The 19,760-nt window shown below is 32.1% G+C and overlaps 1 protein-coding gene across 5 annotated transcripts in view; it reads right to left on the reverse strand.

Moving 5' to 3' along the window:
- CADM2 (cell adhesion molecule 2) overlaps window positions 1-19,760 on the reverse strand; it is a 393,141-nt gene that overhangs the window by 81,456 nt on the left and 291,925 nt on the right. For all 5 annotated transcript variants that reach the window (XR_015744336.1, XM_026700674.2, XM_087937496.1 and 2 more), the window contains 2 exons: window positions 15,444-15,596; window positions 7,522-7,659 (listed from right to left, as the gene is read on the reverse strand). Coding sequence is in view for 4 of the 5 variants with exons in the window: in XM_026700674.2 (XP_026556459.1) it covers window positions 7,522-7,659; window positions 15,444-15,596 (291 nt within the window). In the remaining variant the exon portion in view is untranslated. The remainder of the gene's footprint in view (window positions 1-7,521; window positions 7,660-15,443; window positions 15,597-19,760) is intronic.

Consider the following 19,760-nt stretch of genomic DNA (forward strand, 5'->3'; position numbering starts at 1 on the left):
AACTCTGTTGTTAGTACAAAGTTTTTAGGTTGTTAGGTGAATCACTATAGAAGTTAGTAACACATTATTACATTGTTAAGAGAATATGGCTCCCCTTTGAATTTGCTTGTCAGAAACTCACAAAAGGTGATCACATGACCCCAAGACACCCCAAGACATCATAAACATGAGGTAGTTGCCAAGTGTCTGAATTTTCATCACATGACCATAAGGATGCTACAATGGTTATGAGAAAAATGTGAGAAGTAGGTTTTTAGAAATCTACTCATTTTTTAAAATGTTTATGCAAAAATTATATATTTTTCATTTTTAATTATACCTATGTAGCATTGCCTTATTTATTTTCATGGTAAGCAAAATACATTAAGAGATTAAAAGGAAAATAATTGGAGAAAGACCATAAAAGAAAAAGAAGTTTAACTACATCAGCACCGTTTACTATATTTTCTATACAATTTTGTTCTTGTAATTTATCCTATCCAAGGTATTTGTTATTTTGTAGAAAGGGAATCTCATCCAACCCACATTTTTTTGCCTTTTCTTTTCTCCTAACCACATAATGATAGAATGCATGAAGGCTAAATATTTTACATTTAATTTACACAAGATATAAGTGATTTTGATATATAATTTATGGGAAATCAGTCTGTTTTGAATGGAACAATTCCTACATAACATATCTGTATTATATCATATATATGGTACAGGGTTGAACATTTTTTTTAGTATTCAAGAGTCAATATGGCTTTGGAGAATAGAGATAATTTCTTTCTGAAATTGTGTGGTAATGTGCTTTTCTAACACTAGACCTCTGAAGTCCTAGAAGCACTTAATTTGAGATAATGCACTTAGTTAAATTTTAATCCTTCTTGGAATGCAATTGAAAACAAATGGGTATGTTTTATAAAACCAGCTTGATTCTATGCTATTTTGAATATTTTCATTGACAAAATTAATGTGAGAGTCATTTATTTCATGGTTCATCAGCTGTTGTCTAAGTCAGTTCTCACCAACTGAAGTGACAAGACTCTTTTGTACTCTTGCTCTGATTATAATAAAAACAACTTCCACTGTTATGTGCTGCTCTTTTTAAACTACCTGAGATAGGTGATGTTCTTTATTTCTGTATTATGTATTTCTTTGCTGCCATAAAAGTGCAATCTGAATTTTTGAAACTTGGATTGTCTATCCATAGCAATTGTTACTCCATAATGTTACTCATTGTTAGCTTTTCTTAGCTGTGCATAAACCATCTTTGGAAGAAAAACATGCAGTTTTAGAGAAATGATAAAATATGCAGCCAACGTATGGAAGAACTTTTATGTACATAAATTATGAATGTCATGATGCATTTTGGTTTATTGTCTAACAAAAGCCACCATGCAGCATTTTGGATAATAGAAAAGTGAAACTTCAGGGGGGGAAATGTATTGGATTTGAATGTGTCCTCAAAACTTTATACAAAATAAGCAAAGGAAGCAAGTTGTTTTAGTTTTATAAATTTCATTAATTCTCATTCGAGGAATCTGATTACAATCTTCTGAAAACTGAATACATAAATAACAATTTATGAAAAATCAGTGCTAAAAAACAATGAATCGCACTTAGTTTGATATGATAAATTGTTAGGTATGGCTATAGGTTACGATCTGAAAAATTTAGATGATAAATAGCAGCAAAGACTCTTGTACCAGAGATGTGGTATGATTGTGTAGTATAGGACAAAGCCAAACTATTTAAAGGTCATGTTCATAAATGTTAGAAAATTGAAATTATAGAACCAATACAGAGATATCCTTTCCTTCTGAACTCATCTTGTGATAGGAAAGGGAGAGTAATAACTGTTGTGAAATCCATACCAAAGTCAGTGCTATGGTTTCAGTTCCATAACATATAAATATATTCTGATTATGAAACAATAATTTAGGAAAATATAGACATGCTACTGTACAGAGTTCTATATACTTCTTTCAAATATTTCAAAGAGTTTGAATAATTGGCTAATAATTGGCTAATTTACTAAAATACACACCATTCACAGCTTCTCTGAAATAAATAAGAACACTTATTCTATCAGAGGCACTAGTGCTGCTTGCAAGAATCCATGAATTGATTTAGTAAAAAAAATCATACAAATACATGGAGTGCATTAATATTGAAATGAAAATTCTCCAAGGGAAAAAATGATACGAAAAAAAGATGCAAGAGAAAAAAAAATCACTAAAGGCATCAAAAAGTCTAGATTACCTATTCCTTCTTTTGAGATTGAAGCTCTTTACTAATTTACCTATAAATAAGTCTGATTTAGAGTATTTTTAATACCTGCCTTCTCCAAGAAGCCTCTTCTCTGTTAATTATCCATAACCATGGTAAAGTATGATACTATTCAGATTACAGAAAGTCATATAAGGCAGAAAAGGAGTGAGAAATGATAAGACAATGAAATTAAAATCATGGAATGAGAAAAAGTAAAGGCATCATAGCTACAATTATATTGCCACTTTATCTCTTTATATTATTTTCCTTCACCATGTTTATATACAGCTTCAAATATTTTGTTGTTGTTCTTTAAACATCTCAGTTGTATCTATTTCAAGAAGTCATCAAATCTTTCCAACTATGCCTTTTTAGGGTTTCCCTTTTCTATCAACAAAAGAACTTGTTCTTTATATAATTCCTTCTGCATTTTCTCTATAAAACAAAATTATGCGCATGTGTTTATTTCATTAGATTTTATACTTAGTTTATATATATTTAGCACCCAAACATTATTGACTATCTGTTTTTGTTACATCATAGACATTACAAAATACCCCATGAGCCTAGCATATCTATTTCTGTATATCCTGTTTTAGCATCTATTAAAATCTATTCTACAGATAGTTCTAAACCTATCATCTTTTAAATTACATTATAATATTTTAATTCTAGATTCAAATATTTTTTCTATGTATTTTGTTTAACTTTTATTTTCAACTACTTCCACGGTTATTCCTTTCTGAGCTGTTCATGTTCTTCAGCTCTTCTTGGCTAAGATTACTTAAAGTCACTTGTGTGACATCACCTGACTATTAAGGGATGGTAAGTTCCAGGGATATAATGTAGTTCATCTGTGGTAGTGGTGATGATGATGTCTTAATTGCTGCTACAGCTACTTTTTTTCTTCTGCTTGGCTCTTTGACACTCAGCTCTTTGTCATTGGCTCTCTCAGTTATGAGATACATCTTTTAATTACTTCTGTAGATTGGTTATGCAGTAAGATAGCCATCATTCGACTGCTGCAGATTGTGTGAGTGAATTGATATTTAGATCTAGTAAGGCTTTTTTACTGATCCATTTGAGCTTTCAACACCTCCTTTCCAACCCACCAACTTCTTGGTGTCCCAGTTCAGCTTCTTGCCACCAATATATATTTACAGCACTTTGTTGCTTCTGTTCATGTGACCCACTTATGCACACCAACTCTTTTCCTCTGTGGTTGTCCAAAGGACTTGGGACTTCTTGCTCGTCTAACTTCTTGGGTATTCTCTAATAATTTCTTCGCAGCTCATATTTTCATTTCTTTTTGACCCTTCCATAGTTCTTTTCTTTCCTTCAGGATTCCACACTTCTTCTTTTCTTCACCACCCACATATTTTCTTTAACTGGACTCCTGTTTAAAAGGTCAACACAATACATAAGGGATAGATAGGGCCTTAAAAAGAAATCAGAGGGAGGAGCATAGATGTTCTTTTGGTTTTGCCTCCTTCCTTTCACAACTAACAGTTACATACCTTAAAATTTCCCCCTTCATCTTATTACTATATTGTTAATAGATGCTTTATCAAGGAACACCGATTATTTTTTCACTATTTATATATTATTTATATTTTACCTATCAAACATAACTGATAACTATTGATCTGAGATACAGGAATTTTCAAATACATGCTGCTTTTATCATATAGTTAGTTCAGTTACTTAGCCACCAACAGATTATTTGTTTTAAATGTACATATTGCATTTACATTTATGCCCCAAATGACAACTTTAATGCTACCACAGTCATTTATTGTTCATTTATTCTTAACTATATAAAGAAATGAAAGCAATTCACACGTTTTTCCTTAGTCTATTAATGCCTAGTTCACTAAGCTTATTGTTTATTCTTGTAAATTCTTTAGTTTCATTACATACTGTTCCTATTGAATTGAGCGACCAGTGTTCTATTATACATGGATACAAAATATGAAGTACAAGATATAGTTTCTCTAAATAAACAGATGTATTCAAGCAAAATTCTGGCCTGGACATGCCAGCACAGAGTTTCATTACAGTTTCCAGAATTTGCTCATTGTTACTTCTTACACTCTTTTAATCAGAATTATGGTAATTATAAAAATGAGCTTGAATGGTTTCAAAAAAGAGTTGGATCAATGAATATAATTCAAGAAGATCAGCAGCTATTAGTCTGGATGGCAGCAAGATTGTCTTTGAAGAGCATCTGCTGAGAGACTAGTAGGCTTCCTTGTCCAGTTGGCTGACTCCTAGGAAAACAGACTGATGAACTGATGAACCAGGAGTTTGATATAGCAGGACACTGCTTATTTTCTTATGTTCCTGCTATTTTTTGTCAAATATTAAACCTGATGCACCGTTCTCCCATGCCTTCCACCCTTTGGAGTTTGGAATAATTATTAATATGCCAAAGAGATGGTGAGATTGCAACAGTGTGATGATGTTTTCAACAGACACACCAGTCCACAAGCAAATCAGTTCTATGTTTTCAACAGTCCACAAGTAAATAAATTCTATATAATAGTGTGATGATGTTTTCAACAGAAACACCAGTCCACAAGCAAATCAGTTCTATGTTTTCAACAGTCCACAAGTAAATAAATTCTATATAATAGTGTGATGATGTTTTCAACAGACACATCAGTCCATAAGCAAATCAGTTCTAATCTACCTTTCAGCCTTACAATTTTTCAACATTCTTACAATATCTTCTTTTTCATCAGTTTTTCCAACAAATATTATTTCCAACGAATTATTTCACCATATTTAGTTTATAATTCTAGTCAGATGGTTGTTAGTCTTTATCCAGATCTGAAACATTTTCTTAATCTTAAAAGTTATTTTCTGTTTTTGACTACAGTCTTTCCAACTATCTTTTTCTCATCCTCAAATCTCACTTGCTTTTTCCTTCTGTTTAGTCTTCTTCACTTCAACTTTCCATCAAACATCTTTCCCAATAACATAATGCCATTTGTTGGTGAAACTCTGAAACATAATATTTTCAAACTGTTCCAAGCAGATTCTATATTATTTCTTACCTCTACTCTCCATTTGTTCAGTTGGGAATCATATTATTTTTTATAAAGGACTTACATTTTTTTCTTGCAGTCACTGTACTTTTACTCATTTTTTTCCTGCTTTTTCCTCTTTGCTTCCTCCCCCTCAATCACTATTGTCAGCAAAACATAATATATCCTATATTTAGAACTTCGTATCACTCTTGTATCCTTCACAAGCCCATCTTTCATTGGAAACAATAACAAAATCATGTCTTACGGTCATATTCATTCTAATCCAGCTCAACATACAGTATGGATCTTAACATTGCAATGTATCTATTTTCTCATTTTCACTGCATTTTCTCAAGAGGAAAAAAAAGATCTTAAAAACTATTACTCAATTCCATTTTATTAAGAATGAATAGATTCTTTTTTTCATATGCTGCAGGTTAAGTATATTTTCAGTCTTGTTTTTTCTGTTCCCTTGCCATTTGACTATAGACTTAGGGTATTCATTTTAATGAGATTCATGTTTTTCCCTCTTTTAATGCCATTCTCTGATTTAAATGTTTTAAATTTATTATGGCAGCAATGTTAATGAAAAAAATGGAGCATTTTTTTACATCAACTGCAAAGCAACCACAGTTCAAAATTTATGTTAGCTTTTCTTAAAGATTATTTCAAAGGTAGCCAAAAGTTCTAGTAGTAAAGCAATAGGAACACTTGTCTCTGATGGTGAGAATAAAATATCAAATAAATCAAAACAATTACATACAACACACTTTTAAACTAGACTTTGTAAAAACAAATACTATTTGAAGTGATTATCAGGGGAGACATGCTACTAGTGTATTATTATGTATCCATTACTCTGATTCAGATCTATTAATAAATTTATTTTACTGCCTAAAGAGAAGTATGACAAGTTTCTACTTCTCTTTTAACCTAATGTATACAAAGCCAATCAGATCAGTTTTTGTTCAAGGTAAATCCGATTTCTTCTGGCTTCTGAATCATAAAATCATCCAAACTATTCTTTTTGTTCTTAGTATTCTTTCTGTTGTTGTTTGTTGGTAATAAAATTCATCAGCAATAAATAGAATGATTAACAATTCAAAACAAACTTTCATTAAACTGTTCAATTTACAGACACATTTCTCCATCTCTAATTAGCATAAATAGTTAACAGTTTGCCTTTATAGTTTTATCTGTTCCTAATTCTAAATCACACTTATTTGAACCAATATTTAATCTGATAGATTTTAATAGGGCTGTACAATTCAGTTGACTGTCTGGTTCAACTTCTCAAACTTCCCAAAACTACAAAATGACCACAACCTAACACACATAAAGCCTAAATATATCCCCAAATCTTTCAAAAATCTTCTGGCAGATGTATTGTCTGCATATGGAAATACTTTGAGTCCCTGAAGAGCTACAATTGTTCCACAGCTTCAACTAACAGATTGAGAATTATATGGAGAGAGCTAACATAAGATCTTTCTGTTTGTTGCATTTGTCTTGATATTCATGTGTCTCTCTTCCCACCATCTCTCTCTCTCTCCCTCTCCCTCCCTCTCTCTCTCTTTCCCCCCCTCTATGTGTGTGTGTGTGTAATAATGGAGTGGAGCAGACCACAGCACAGAAGAACAGAATAAAATATATAATTTTCATTTGGTAAATTGAACTGAACATTATTATTGTTATATAAGTATGGGACATAAATCATCTTACTAAATAAAGTGAGACGGTCCCTGGTTATCTTTGATATTCTCTGAGGTTGGTTGTTTTATTGCAGACATTTCACTACCCAAACTAGATAAACAACAGTCTGGCACTGCACAATGCATTGATTATATTAGTATGGGTAATGAAACGTGTGCAAGAAAACAAACAAGTTCAGACAGCACTCAGCATCCCTCATTTCAATCCTGAGCTGAGACATTCTCCTTTGTTAATATTAATTTGGTATAAAAACAATTTTTGCCATTAAGAAAGCAGCAAACATTCTGAAAAAAGAGTTTTCAAGTACTAACTGGGTTGGGTGGGGGTGAAACAGATATATTTTGATTTTTCAGGAAAAAGTAGAAAGAAAGAATGGGCTAATGGTCCCATCCAGGAATGGAGAATGCCACTATATCACTAGTATATAGAACAAAAAAATAGATAATGTCAATAAGCAGAGTCTCTCATGATTAGTTAACAATTGTTTATTATAAAGCAAATATACAATTCCAAACAATACCTTTCACCTCTTTGTCATTTTTGAACCATCTAATATCTGCAGCTGGCTTACTACCAGATGTTTTGCAAGTAAGTTCCATCCAATCTCCTTCCATAATTGGTGAAATAAATCCACTAATTTGAGGAGTCTCGGGAACACCTAACAAAAGACAAACAAATAAATTACAATTTTGCTAATGGTTTGTTTAAGGTTTTTTTTTCCAAACTACGGGAAAAGTAAAATGGTAGTAATGATCAGAAAAATTGCTTTAGTAATAAAGTATGTATTAACACAGTAGGGAATGAATAATAAATGCATTAATTTATAGATCAATTATAGATTTATCATATAATTTATCATACAATTCATGCTGTGAAGACAACAACATATTCATTAAAACATTTTTCTTCAGTAAAATAACTGTTTGAACACAAACTGTCAAGAGAATAGACATGACATTTTTAACAATGAGAAAAGAGCCACTGATTAATACAAATTATATTTATTCCAGTTAATGCTAGTATTAAACTAAATAATAAAATTCATCATATCACTTAGTCTTTTCTATAGATCACAGTATGTTTTTTGATTAAACCACATGGTCATCACATATATAATTTATCCTGTGTAAATTATAAATTCATGGAAAATCAATTCACTATATGAAATTGAACTCAGAGTACAGTTGCAGGTCTGAACTTTTGTGTATTATAGTAGACAGTGAAACAATTGACAAGAAGTTCGGAAAATAGATGAGGTGCTGGTCTTGGTGCAGGAAAGAACACATCAAGCAGTCTAGCAATTTCATTTTTTTCCCATTTTTGTCAAAACAATTATAATAAAATTCACCTCTTCTCCCAGTTGTGTTCTAGGCATGTCTTCCAATTTTTCTGAAACCACACGAAGTGTTGGGAATTATATGGGCCAAGAGAAATCTCATGGGCATGATTCTATCCAATGTCTTGGACCATATTTCAGGCACTGATTAGGAACTCAATATGAATGGGCAGCAGAGCCTCAGGTAGGAAAAAACACTCTTACTGACCTCTCCGAAGTATTTCATATGATTGGATGGAACTCAGATGAGAAGGAAAAGAGGAACAGAGTACAAAGGGAAAGTAGAATGGAGACCTTACTGTTGATTTGTAAATGAATGAATCAGTCTATTTTTGGTCCATGCCATTTTTACATACTATACCTTTCATAGTTGCATTTATACTATGTCACCATCAAATTGTAGTTTACAAAGAAATCAACATCAAAATTTGCATTTAAATAATATTTAAAACATTATCACCATCATTTTAGCCATTGTCTATCCACTGTAGGATGAAGGCCTCTTCTGCATGTTTCCAACCTAGACGATGCTGAACTTTATTTTGCTAATTGGGTCCATAATACTTGCTGATGTTATTGATCCATCTTATTTTAGGTCTCTTTCGTAAATTCTTTTTATCAAGCAGGATCCATTCTATGACTGCCTTCGTCATCCTGCCATCAGTTCTTTTTGCTATGTGACCAGCCCATTTCCATTTCAATTCTTTTACTCCCTTGATGATATTGTATACTTTAGTTTGTTCTCTAATCCAAGTGCACATCTTTCTATCTTGTCTTGTAATGTCAAGCATGTATCTTTCCATGGCTCTTTGCGCTACTCATAGCGTTTATATTGATTGTGAGGTTAGTGTCCATGTTTCACCAGCGTATGTTAGAGCAGGTACTCATACTGATTGAAAAGTTTTCTTTTCAGACATAGGGGGAGGGTGTCCTTGAAAATTATGCTTAGCTTGCCAAATGCCTGCCAATCACATTTAATATGCCATTCAATTTCCTTTCTGGATCTTTTAAGAAGAAAACAACTTCATCTGCAAATCTTAAGTGATTTAAATAAGCACCATTGATTTTTATCCATCTTTTGCAGTTTAATTTGTGAAATACTTCTTCAAGGCAGGCTGAGAAAAGGATAAGTGATACTGTATTGTCTTGTCATACACTTCATTCTATGTTGATTTCTACTACTAATTTTAAACATACTTCCTTTGAAATAATGAATACTCACATTCTCTTTACATCTTGATACTCCCATTAAAAAAATACCCGTATTGCAACATTTACAGAATATAAGCTATTTTGCTATCTTAGATTTAATTTTTAAACATCTACCTATATTATCAACAGCTTTAAAATGAAATATGAATTGGAAATAAAAAAAATAAAAAAAATAACTATGAATTTGAAATAAGCAAATTAAAGATGGAAAATAGTTTTAGTAGTTCTGAGTTAAATAAGCAAAATTAAGATTTTGCAAAGGAAAGAGAAAGACAAAAGGCTGAAGAAGCAGACTTAATGATTTAATAATATAAAACAGTGCTAATCCCCCCCAAATCTGCTCGGAAACTGTTAGAGAAATTTCCCTCAACATGTAGAAATGACTTAAACTTCTGTTTTGCATGACATATAGATGTTACCTCATTCAAGAATACTAGTATTATATATTCTAATGTTCTTGATTTAAAGAAAATCAATTGTCTAGATATTCAACATTTGTTAAATGAACCAGCCATTTTTCTATTAAGTTGGTCCTTATGAATTCTTCATTTTATATTCAGTCAGCTCCATACATCATATTTCATAATTTATCATCATCAATTCTATATTCAAAAGCCAGCTGTTGCACATTATGGCCAGCAGCTTCCCCTGAAAGATCAGACTTAAGTAAGTATACTGAATTATGTGAAGCTATTGCTTATTGACTTTCATTTCAAACGTAGGGCAAATTATGTGTTATGCATTGTTATAACAATAATGTTGGACATCTGCTTTAACAGTTTCCAAACCATGGTTTAGAATTTGCTAGTTAATTATGCTGAACTATTTCTTTTCAGATTTCTTACTTTTCTAGTAAATCTTGCAGCAATTTTGCAAATGTATTGCTTGTTGAAAAATTAAATGGCTTGAGTGAGGCAAAAGTATGAAAATCAGTTCCATCAAGAGGGAAAGAAAGGGAAAATGTTTTATATGGAGTGAATAAAGAAGTGCATAACATATAATAGAAGGAAACTCATAAAATGGAGAGTTAACACTGAAAGAAATAGAAAACAAAATGATTTTAATGATTAATATGGATGAAAAGTTAAATAGGATAGATTTGAAAGAAACAGAAATAATTTACACATACAAGGCAAATCTTAATGTGTAAAATTCAAACCTAGTCATGCCTCTTTCAGACATAAAATACAATACTCTTTCACACTATATAATATACAATCCAGTGGAAGTTGTCATAATAATACAATTACAAACAAGATATTATACCATAATTACCAATTAAATTATATAAGTTTTAAATAAACATTAAAATTTGCAGTTGAGTACAACATTATGCTTACCATAGCATAAATGTTTATTCAATGGGATTTATTTCTAAATAAATATATATTTTTGAATAAGTATACTAAATGAAGGTCAGGGGGTTAAACTAGATGGTTAAGGTAGCAAGTTTGAAACTGGGGGATGATGAGTTCTATTGCAACCTTAGGTACAAAGCTAGCTGGGTGACCTTGGACCTTTCACTCTCTCTCAGCTCTAGGAAGGAGCAAATGTTAAACCAGTTTTGAAATTTGGCCAAGAAAACTGTTCAGATTTGTCTAGGCAGTCCCTAGTAGTCAACACTAATCCAAAGACACAAAAACAACAAAGAGCCTACTAAATATTATTATATACTGTAAATCTAATGACAGGAATGGAATACTTTCAACAATTTATCTTTTCAACTAGGTGAATAAGTTGATGTTTTTAGAATTCTGAGATACATGCATTTTTATTATTAGACAAAGGGTGGATATTACTTGACACTCACAATATACTCATAAATAAATCATTATAAAAAAGATGGGTCAACACTTTAATTAGAGAAACACACAAATGTTGCACTTATTATTATTAACATAATAATCTGAAATAAATTAAGACATTATTCAAATACATACCTTTCTAAGCCATTTAAATACTTCAATATGTTACATTGAATTAAAAACCTGATATTTATAAACAAAAAAATCTTATTTAGATTAAAAACCAACTTTCATTTGTCTTTATTCCAGAAACTCTGTTTTCAGATGTTCTCTCTCCCTTTTAACATTAAACTGGTAAAATAGTCTCAGTGGAACTAGCAGAGGCATATATTTCATATCCTAGGCACAAAAGCAATTCTCTGGGTGGATTAAGTTTAATATTACTAGCACACAGAACATTTTACATCAGCCTTATTAAATTCAACTCTCACCTTACTATAGAGAAATATTTTTTTTAAAAAGTAGAAAATTGGAAAATGGACAAATAAGAAAAGGCAAGGAAATGTGCCAAATTTTGTCAGTGAACCTCTCATGAACAATAACAGCTTACATAAAAGTTGCCATGTACAGAATTCTTCCCAGTACCACAATCACAGACATCAAAGACATTTATGAACATCAAAGAGAGAGGTCCCTATAGTTGATATTCAATTCCATATAAAGCTATCACTCTCATTCTATATGTATGTGCATAGGTACATAGACACATACACATACTGTAAGTACATACAAAAAAGTGACACCTAGAAATGTAGTCCATAAGAAAAGTTTGATATTTTATGGGTTAAGTGGAAGGGTAGGAGAAAGGGGGAAAAGAGAGGGAAAAGAGAGGGAGGAGGAGGAGGACGAGGAGGAGGAGGAGGCGGAGGAGAGATGTTCAACACTGTCTGAATATACAGCAAAGACATCCAAACAGAGTCCTGACTGGAAAAATGTGCCACATTCATGGCCAACAAGGGGAAATAGTGAAATCTCAATGTGCCCTATGGAAATCAATGTGCCCTCTGGAATCAATGTGCCCTATGGAAATAACTTCAAGAGTCAATATGAAGAAATACCTAAGAATCCTTCAGGCTGACAATATCAAGCATGCTGAAGTCAAGAAGGTTAGTAGTGAGTAATGCACATCATGAGAGATAAAAAAGTTCTCAACATTCAAACACAATGATAGAAATATCATAAAGGTAGTTGATAGCTGGGAAAATGCAATCATTAGATATACAGCTGGAATAGCAGACTGGATTTGAACACAACTAAAAGCCCTGCATAGAAAGACCAGAAAAATAATGAAAAGGAATCATGCTTTTCCTCCAGTCAGTGATGTTGACAGATCCTATGAAGAAGTATAGGAAGGCATGGAATGTTGTAAGTGCACAAGACAATTAAAGAATTAAAAAGAGTAATATCTGAAGGGCAGCTGAGGAAGATTGGCTGAAGCTAGTACACCATGAAAGCTTACTAAATACTGAAGATGTTTAAGAAAAGCCAAATGAAAAATAGAAAAGATCATGGCCAATACATAAAAAACCTACTAGCAGACAAAGCATATAAAAATGACACCTGCCAAAGGTTAAGAGAAAAAGGTAGAGGGACTAATTCGGACTTCAAAAAAAATCAAACCTGACTTCAAAAAAATCAAACAGCAAATGCCATCTCTGCAAAAAAGTTGAAGAAACAGTGAAAACCTAGTTAAGCTGCTGCAAAAAGATTGCACAAATTGACTACAAATAACAGACAAATAAGAAAAAGAATACCTGGAGTACCTGGAGACAGAAAGAACTAGCGAAATGCACAAAACACAAAGATCTGCAAATAGAATGACTTGGGCAAAAGGAAGCATATTTAGTATAAATAGTAATAGGCTTTTTGGGTGCAATACCAAAGCAACTGGAGCAACATTGTACACGGTCAGCACTGACAAAACTAACATTAGAGAATTGCAAAAGGTAGATTTACTTGAAACAGCTTAAATACTGAAACGATATCTTTAATGCAATCAAACAACAACATTTTCCTATTCCAGAACCTTAGAATACTCAATAGGTGAACAAAATGCCAAATTCAGTTTAAACATTTGGCTGACTCTGTGACCAACAGTAATTTCTTAAATTACTGCTGCAGTCACAGAAACTCTGTGTGACTTACAAACCAAACTTTTTTTAAAATAAGAGAGAAAAATAGAAAAAATGGCTAAGTTCAGAAATCTAGATAGGAAAAGGATCCACAAAAACTATCCTTCCTTAAGATGGCTTTATTTTTGCGGGGGAGGGGAGGGACATCCTAATAGATAGCATTTGGGGATGAACAACCATAAGCAGACATTCTTGATCTGTGATTCATATTTGAGCTTTATGTCTCAAATACTTTAGAAAATACTGCAGTATTATTACTTGCTTTTTAATTACTGCATAAATTTTGTGAAAAACAACAGAATATTTAAAGAACCATCCCTATAGAAATATTCCGAAGAAATGAATACAGCAAATACACCTACACACACATACACTCACACTATAAGTCTTTTCATCATTTATTCATGCATCAATGAATTCTACTGCCTTCTGGGGGAAAAAGCTTTTTAGAAATTGCGCATATACCTAAAAATAACTCTTCTTTCTTTGTGTTGTATAATCTACTACGGCTTTGACGAACATTTAGAAGTGAGCACATCTGTCAAGTTTTATTTTGTTCAGTGTCATATAATCTTACAATTAATATTAATATTAGGTTTGTTACATTGTTGTGCTCATTTCCATTAATAAATGATTTTGTAGAGTTTAATCTATTATTAAATTAAATATGTAGGCAATATATTATTTTTCTAGTATACATAATTCTTATTAGCCAATTAATATAAAGTTTGTTTTTCTAAACAGTATATATTTTTCTATAGATATAATCTACCATGTTCAAATTGGAATAAGTACAAATTTCAGAATAAAATGCCCAAATTCACTAAGTGTGAATTGACAATCTTTATTCAAACATAAACAAAATATATTTTTTCTTATGTCTTAGAACATTGTTGAGGTATCTATGGAGTTAGTATACTCTTTCATATTACTGCCAGAACTCTTGTGGAATGGAAACAGTCCATTAGAATGTTTATTTTTTCATATTAGGTCAAAATATTTTTCAGTTTAGTCCAATATTTCAGATTTTGACTAGTAGCAACATTATAGTTTATTTGGAGAAAATATTTACATGATGCTGTGTGTCATGCTAATATAATAACAACAGCAATAATAGAAATATGTTTATAATAATAAAATAAAATTTAGTTTTGTAAATTTAGTTCTAATTTTGCCCTCTGTGTGAAATTTCTTCAAAATCCCATCATCCCTGTTTTGTGAGCAGTTTTTCTTCATGCCTACAAAATTTAGAAATTAACTTTCTCTATTGTCTAGTAACCATATATGCAGCACTCATAAAACTATTATTTAACATTACAAAAAGTCAATAATAGACATAATACATTTTGATACATAGAGCTAATACAAATGTAAATTGGGATGTAACCTCTTTATTTATTTATTTGCTTGCATTCAATATTGCTCATTACACTCCCAAAATATTAGCATTTGTACTTGGTATGGATTTTAGCAAAACACTTCCTCTTTCCCCTCATTTTATACACTCTGTCTTCACCTTTGATTTTTCACACTTGAATAAAGTGAACAATTCAGTTCATGGTTTTTAGTAACCATAACTTACCAAGTTCAACCTAGATGAATTGTAATTAATTTCAATTATGAAGAGTAGAAACAAGCCAACTTTGAACCACATTTTATGAAATTTATGTGGTATATTTTATCCCCTTTAATCACAGTTTGCTTATTAGGAGATAAATGGAACTAATAATTAAACTAACTGAATGAGAACAAAAGAGACAATTTCCACTCTAGTTATGAATGGAACTAAAGATGAAAAGAGAAAAGAAGCTATATAAGTCAAAGGGTAAACGAGGTTCTTCTTTGGACTAAGTGCTACATTGATCTACAGCTATTTTCTGCTGAAGTTTTTAGGAAGTGTTAGTAACCACATAATATGCTCTTCCAACTTACATTATTTTCAATATGACATGCTTACCTAGAACAGTGAGAAAAGCCTTAGATGTCTTGACAGGCATAGTAAATAAAGAACAGGTATATTGTCCTTCATCTGATAATGAAACATCGGTGACTCTAATGGTCAATTCATGCCATGAAGCTCGAAGCAGTTCAATCCTATTGTCCCTCAAGGCTGAAAACAAAAAAATAGATATAGAAATATTTATTTATATATATATATATGTGTGTGTGTATTCATTAAAAATCAACAGTTTTAATTTGGAGCTAGAAGACTACTCTATGTGCAGTATAGTTTAACAAAAAAAGAAATGTTGTTAACAGGCATAACATGCCATTCATGTACACAGTGTTTTATAAAAGACAGTTTGAAAAATGCATTAACATTCTAAAACAAAGGTGGAAAGAAAAAGAAAAAAACAAGTTTCAGTTTTGTAAATACTCTTTTTGCAAGGCAATACATTGTTAAAATCAAACAAAGCATAGTCATTGTGAGGAGAGATATAAAATTACAAAGCTAATGTTCATTCAATTTTTATATGTTATAGCTTTTTAGAAGTATATTTAAATTGTTTGCTGTTTATAATAACAATAATCTGGCATTTTTGGGGGAAATAGAAAAGGTTTTAGTCTCTTTGACAGGAGCAACTGCATGAAGCACTTGTGGATGATCTCAAGTCTTCTATTTGTCTAGAGAGGAATCAGTCTACTCACCAACACTTTATTTCACTTGATCCTATTCTTTCAGTGCAGCCATGTCCAGTTCACCATTTCTTCCCTGGAAGTCAGTCTTTCATATATAGGTAATCTCAACTTACAACCATTTGTTTAGTGACAGCTTGAAGTTAGTAGAACACTGAAAAAATTTGACTGACAACTACTTTTTTATATTTGCAATCATTGCAAGATCCGCCATGGTCACACAGTTAACATTCAGACCCTTGGCAACCGGCATATATTTATAACAGCTGCAGTATCCTGGGGTCATATAGTCACCTTGTATGATCTTCTGACAATAACAGTGCTACTAATTTAACAACTGCAGTGATTCATTTGCCAACTGTGTCAAGAAAGGTCATAAAATGGGACAAACATTAACAACTGCCTTGCTTAGCAATAGAAATTTGGGGTTTAGTTGTGGTCATAAGTTAAGAACTATTTGTATTTTTCAAATAAACCTTTACCGTAGATCTCTAAAAATATGATATGATAGAAGGAGCCTCGGTGGCGCAGTGGATAGAGTGTAGTACTGCAAACTACTCCCACTGCAATTTGGCAGAGCGAATCCCACCAGGTTTAAGGTTGACTCAGCCTTCCATCCTTCCGAGGTGGGTAAAATGAGGACCCAAACTGTTGGGGGCAGTATGCTGACTCTGTAAACCACTTTGAGAGGGCTGTAAAGCACTATAAAGTGATATATAAGTCTAAGTGCTATTGCTGTTACTATGATAATAGTACCTTGAATGCTACATATTCTCCATCTTTATTCTAAAGCATGTTTATCTAGCAAACTCATATAAATAAATCCCTTTCTTCACCCTAATAGGTAAAATTAAAATGAATGTGAGAAAATATAACTGGTAAAAATTTCTTGAATACAAAACTTATCACTGGGCTCACTAAGTAAATTAATAATTAAATAAATTGTTTATTATGGTCTTAGATAAACATAAATCAGTACGTACACTTAATTATTTGAGATTTATCAAGAAAACACAATGAAAGGTAATTATCAAAATTATCAGCAAAAACGAAGGATATTTTTAAAAAAACATAAAAAGACAGCAGAAAAGATTGTTAAGTACAATTTATTTAATATTGATTATGCTGATTGAATTTATAACCCACCTTTTGCCTTGGAACTATTTTACAATGTATGTAGGATATAACCAACATTTATTTCCACAGTAATAATGAGGGAGATTGTAGTGAAAGTGAGTGAGTTTCCCAGTCACTCCTAAGTTTTTCCAAGATGAGTCTCGGTGAGGATTCTAATGAAGATCTCCTTGGCAGGAATCCAATAATTTAACTACTATGTTATATTTAATTCTTGATCTTCATTATATGAATTGTGTCTGTGACAGTGTAAAATATATGTAAATATGTAAATATTTCCAAAGCTGAAATGTGTAGGAGTGTGAACAAAGCACCTTTTTTTAAAAAAGGCTGATTTTTGCAAGTTTCACAGAACATCTGCAAAAGCTTTTCTTCTGTCTCTCTTTTATATGAATGTTCACAATACTTTCACAAGAACCACTAATGAAGTGAATATGCAGTTACTATACAAACATGAAAACAGCTCCTAGAGTATGTGTGTGATTCTTGTAAAAACCTGGATGCTTTAACAAAATTGCAAATTGCTCCTTCATATACTTTGCACAGTACAATAGAGTACCATAATCTCAGTTTTATTGGCTAGATAATCCTTTCAGTTTACTATACCAAACATGTGGTGTCTTATAATGCATTAAGAATGTACCTCCTTTCTAGAAGATATACATTTTATTTGTTGATGGTCTTGTCTAAAGAGAATAATTTTTATACAATAGTCTGAAATGAAGTAGATACTTCCAAAATATCAAACACAGATTGGAGATTTAATCGGTAAGTGTTAATCTAACAGTGTCAGTTAAGAATCCATATATGGTCTTTTATGCTTTGCTATTGACAAAGGAGTAGAATGGAGAGAGATGAAGAAAATGCTAGGGAAAATAAAGAAGGAAATGAACTGTAGGGTGATTTATAATTACTGTATTTCCACATTCAACTTAGATTGATATCTTCTAGTGTGTTGGCCACTGCATCATACCCCAATTTGCTGGCATACTTGGTTAGAACTGATTCCTCTTCTTTGCTTGCAGTATTTCTATGGGTATTCTATCAAATCCAAGAACCTTCTGATTTAGTAATGACAGGAGTGCTTATCTAAATTTATCCTATAGTACTATACATTTTTCATTTTTGTATCAGTTACTATTTGCCAGTTGGGGGCCTTCAGTGTACCAATTCAAGGTTGCCCCCCCCCCAATTCTTCAGACCTTTCTTCAGACATTACAAAAATTCCATGCTTTTTCCCTATAATTAATATCATTATATATGTCATTATATTTCCTCTTGTCCATTTTAACAGCTCTCTGAAACGCTTTGTTAAGTTCCTTTCTGATACTTACGTTTTTCTTGGTTTTGCCTTCTCTCTTGTTCTTAAAATTCCATGGTTGGTTTTAACAGTTCAGTTTGCTTTGTTTTTAGTTTATCTTTCACAGTACTTTTCACATTAATTTTTCTATTTAAGTTCATTCCACAATTCTTCTGGTCAAGTTTTCAGTGGACACCCTTACATTTTTCTTAAGTAGTGCATTTATTATGAAATTCATATTATGGAAATTGATTCAATTTCTTACTATTTAGTTCAGGGGTGAAATTCCAAATTTTTCCCTACTGACTCTGTGGTGTGGCTTGAAGGGCATGGCTTGGTGGGATTCAATCTCTAAAAGGAAGAAGGTGGGCGGGCGTGGGCAGGGCCAACTGATTCAAATAATCCCTACCACCTTTCTGAACTGATTCAAATCATCCCTACGAGGTGGTTGCGAGGTGGTTGAATTTCACCTTGATTTAGTTTAACTGCACACGGACAGTTTATGATGTGTTCTGCAATTAATACCTGGCCATATTTTTGAGCCATTACTGAGCCATTTTTCTCCTTTTAGAAATAATATGTAAGAGAAGACTTCTAGGTATTTCATCTGGTAGTATCCATATGTATAGGTATAATTTTGGTTGTTTGAAGACAGCTTCCAATTACAAGTAGCACAGTTACTTTGCAATTGAACCTGACCATAAAACATCAAATCTCTTCTGTATTGATGGTTGGAGCATAAACATAGATGATCCTCATATTAAATGTCTGTTTATAAAGTCTAATTTATATTATTTGGTCATTGAGCCAAGTACAAGCCAAGTTTTTGTTATATCCTAATTATAAATACTGCTATTCCTTCTTTGTTTTTCATGTCCTGGATAATAAACAATGTGCATCTCATTCACAGATGCTTAAAATGTTGCCATATATTTTCTAGTCATGTGGTTGCCTTGTTAAAACTAGTGGTTAAACTATTGCCTTCTCCTCTGAGAATGGATGCCATCGCCATTGTTAAAAATATATATATATAATCTCCATTCAGTATTTTCCTATATAACTACTGCCCATGTCGATGCTTATTTTCTTTTAGTTGGCAGCAAGGATTGACCTTCACACCTGGATGATTTTGCTGGAAATTTACACCGTTGGCATAATTCTTGGTGTTCTTCATTTATCTCTTCTAGGCAAATATCCCACTCC

This window comes from Pseudonaja textilis, chromosome 7 (assembly GCF_049901715.1).
Source record: "Pseudonaja textilis isolate UNSWEBS1 chromosome 7, rPseTex1.2, whole genome shotgun sequence".
In the NCBI taxonomy this organism is placed as follows: domain Eukaryota; kingdom Metazoa; phylum Chordata; class Lepidosauria; order Squamata; family Elapidae; genus Pseudonaja; species Pseudonaja textilis.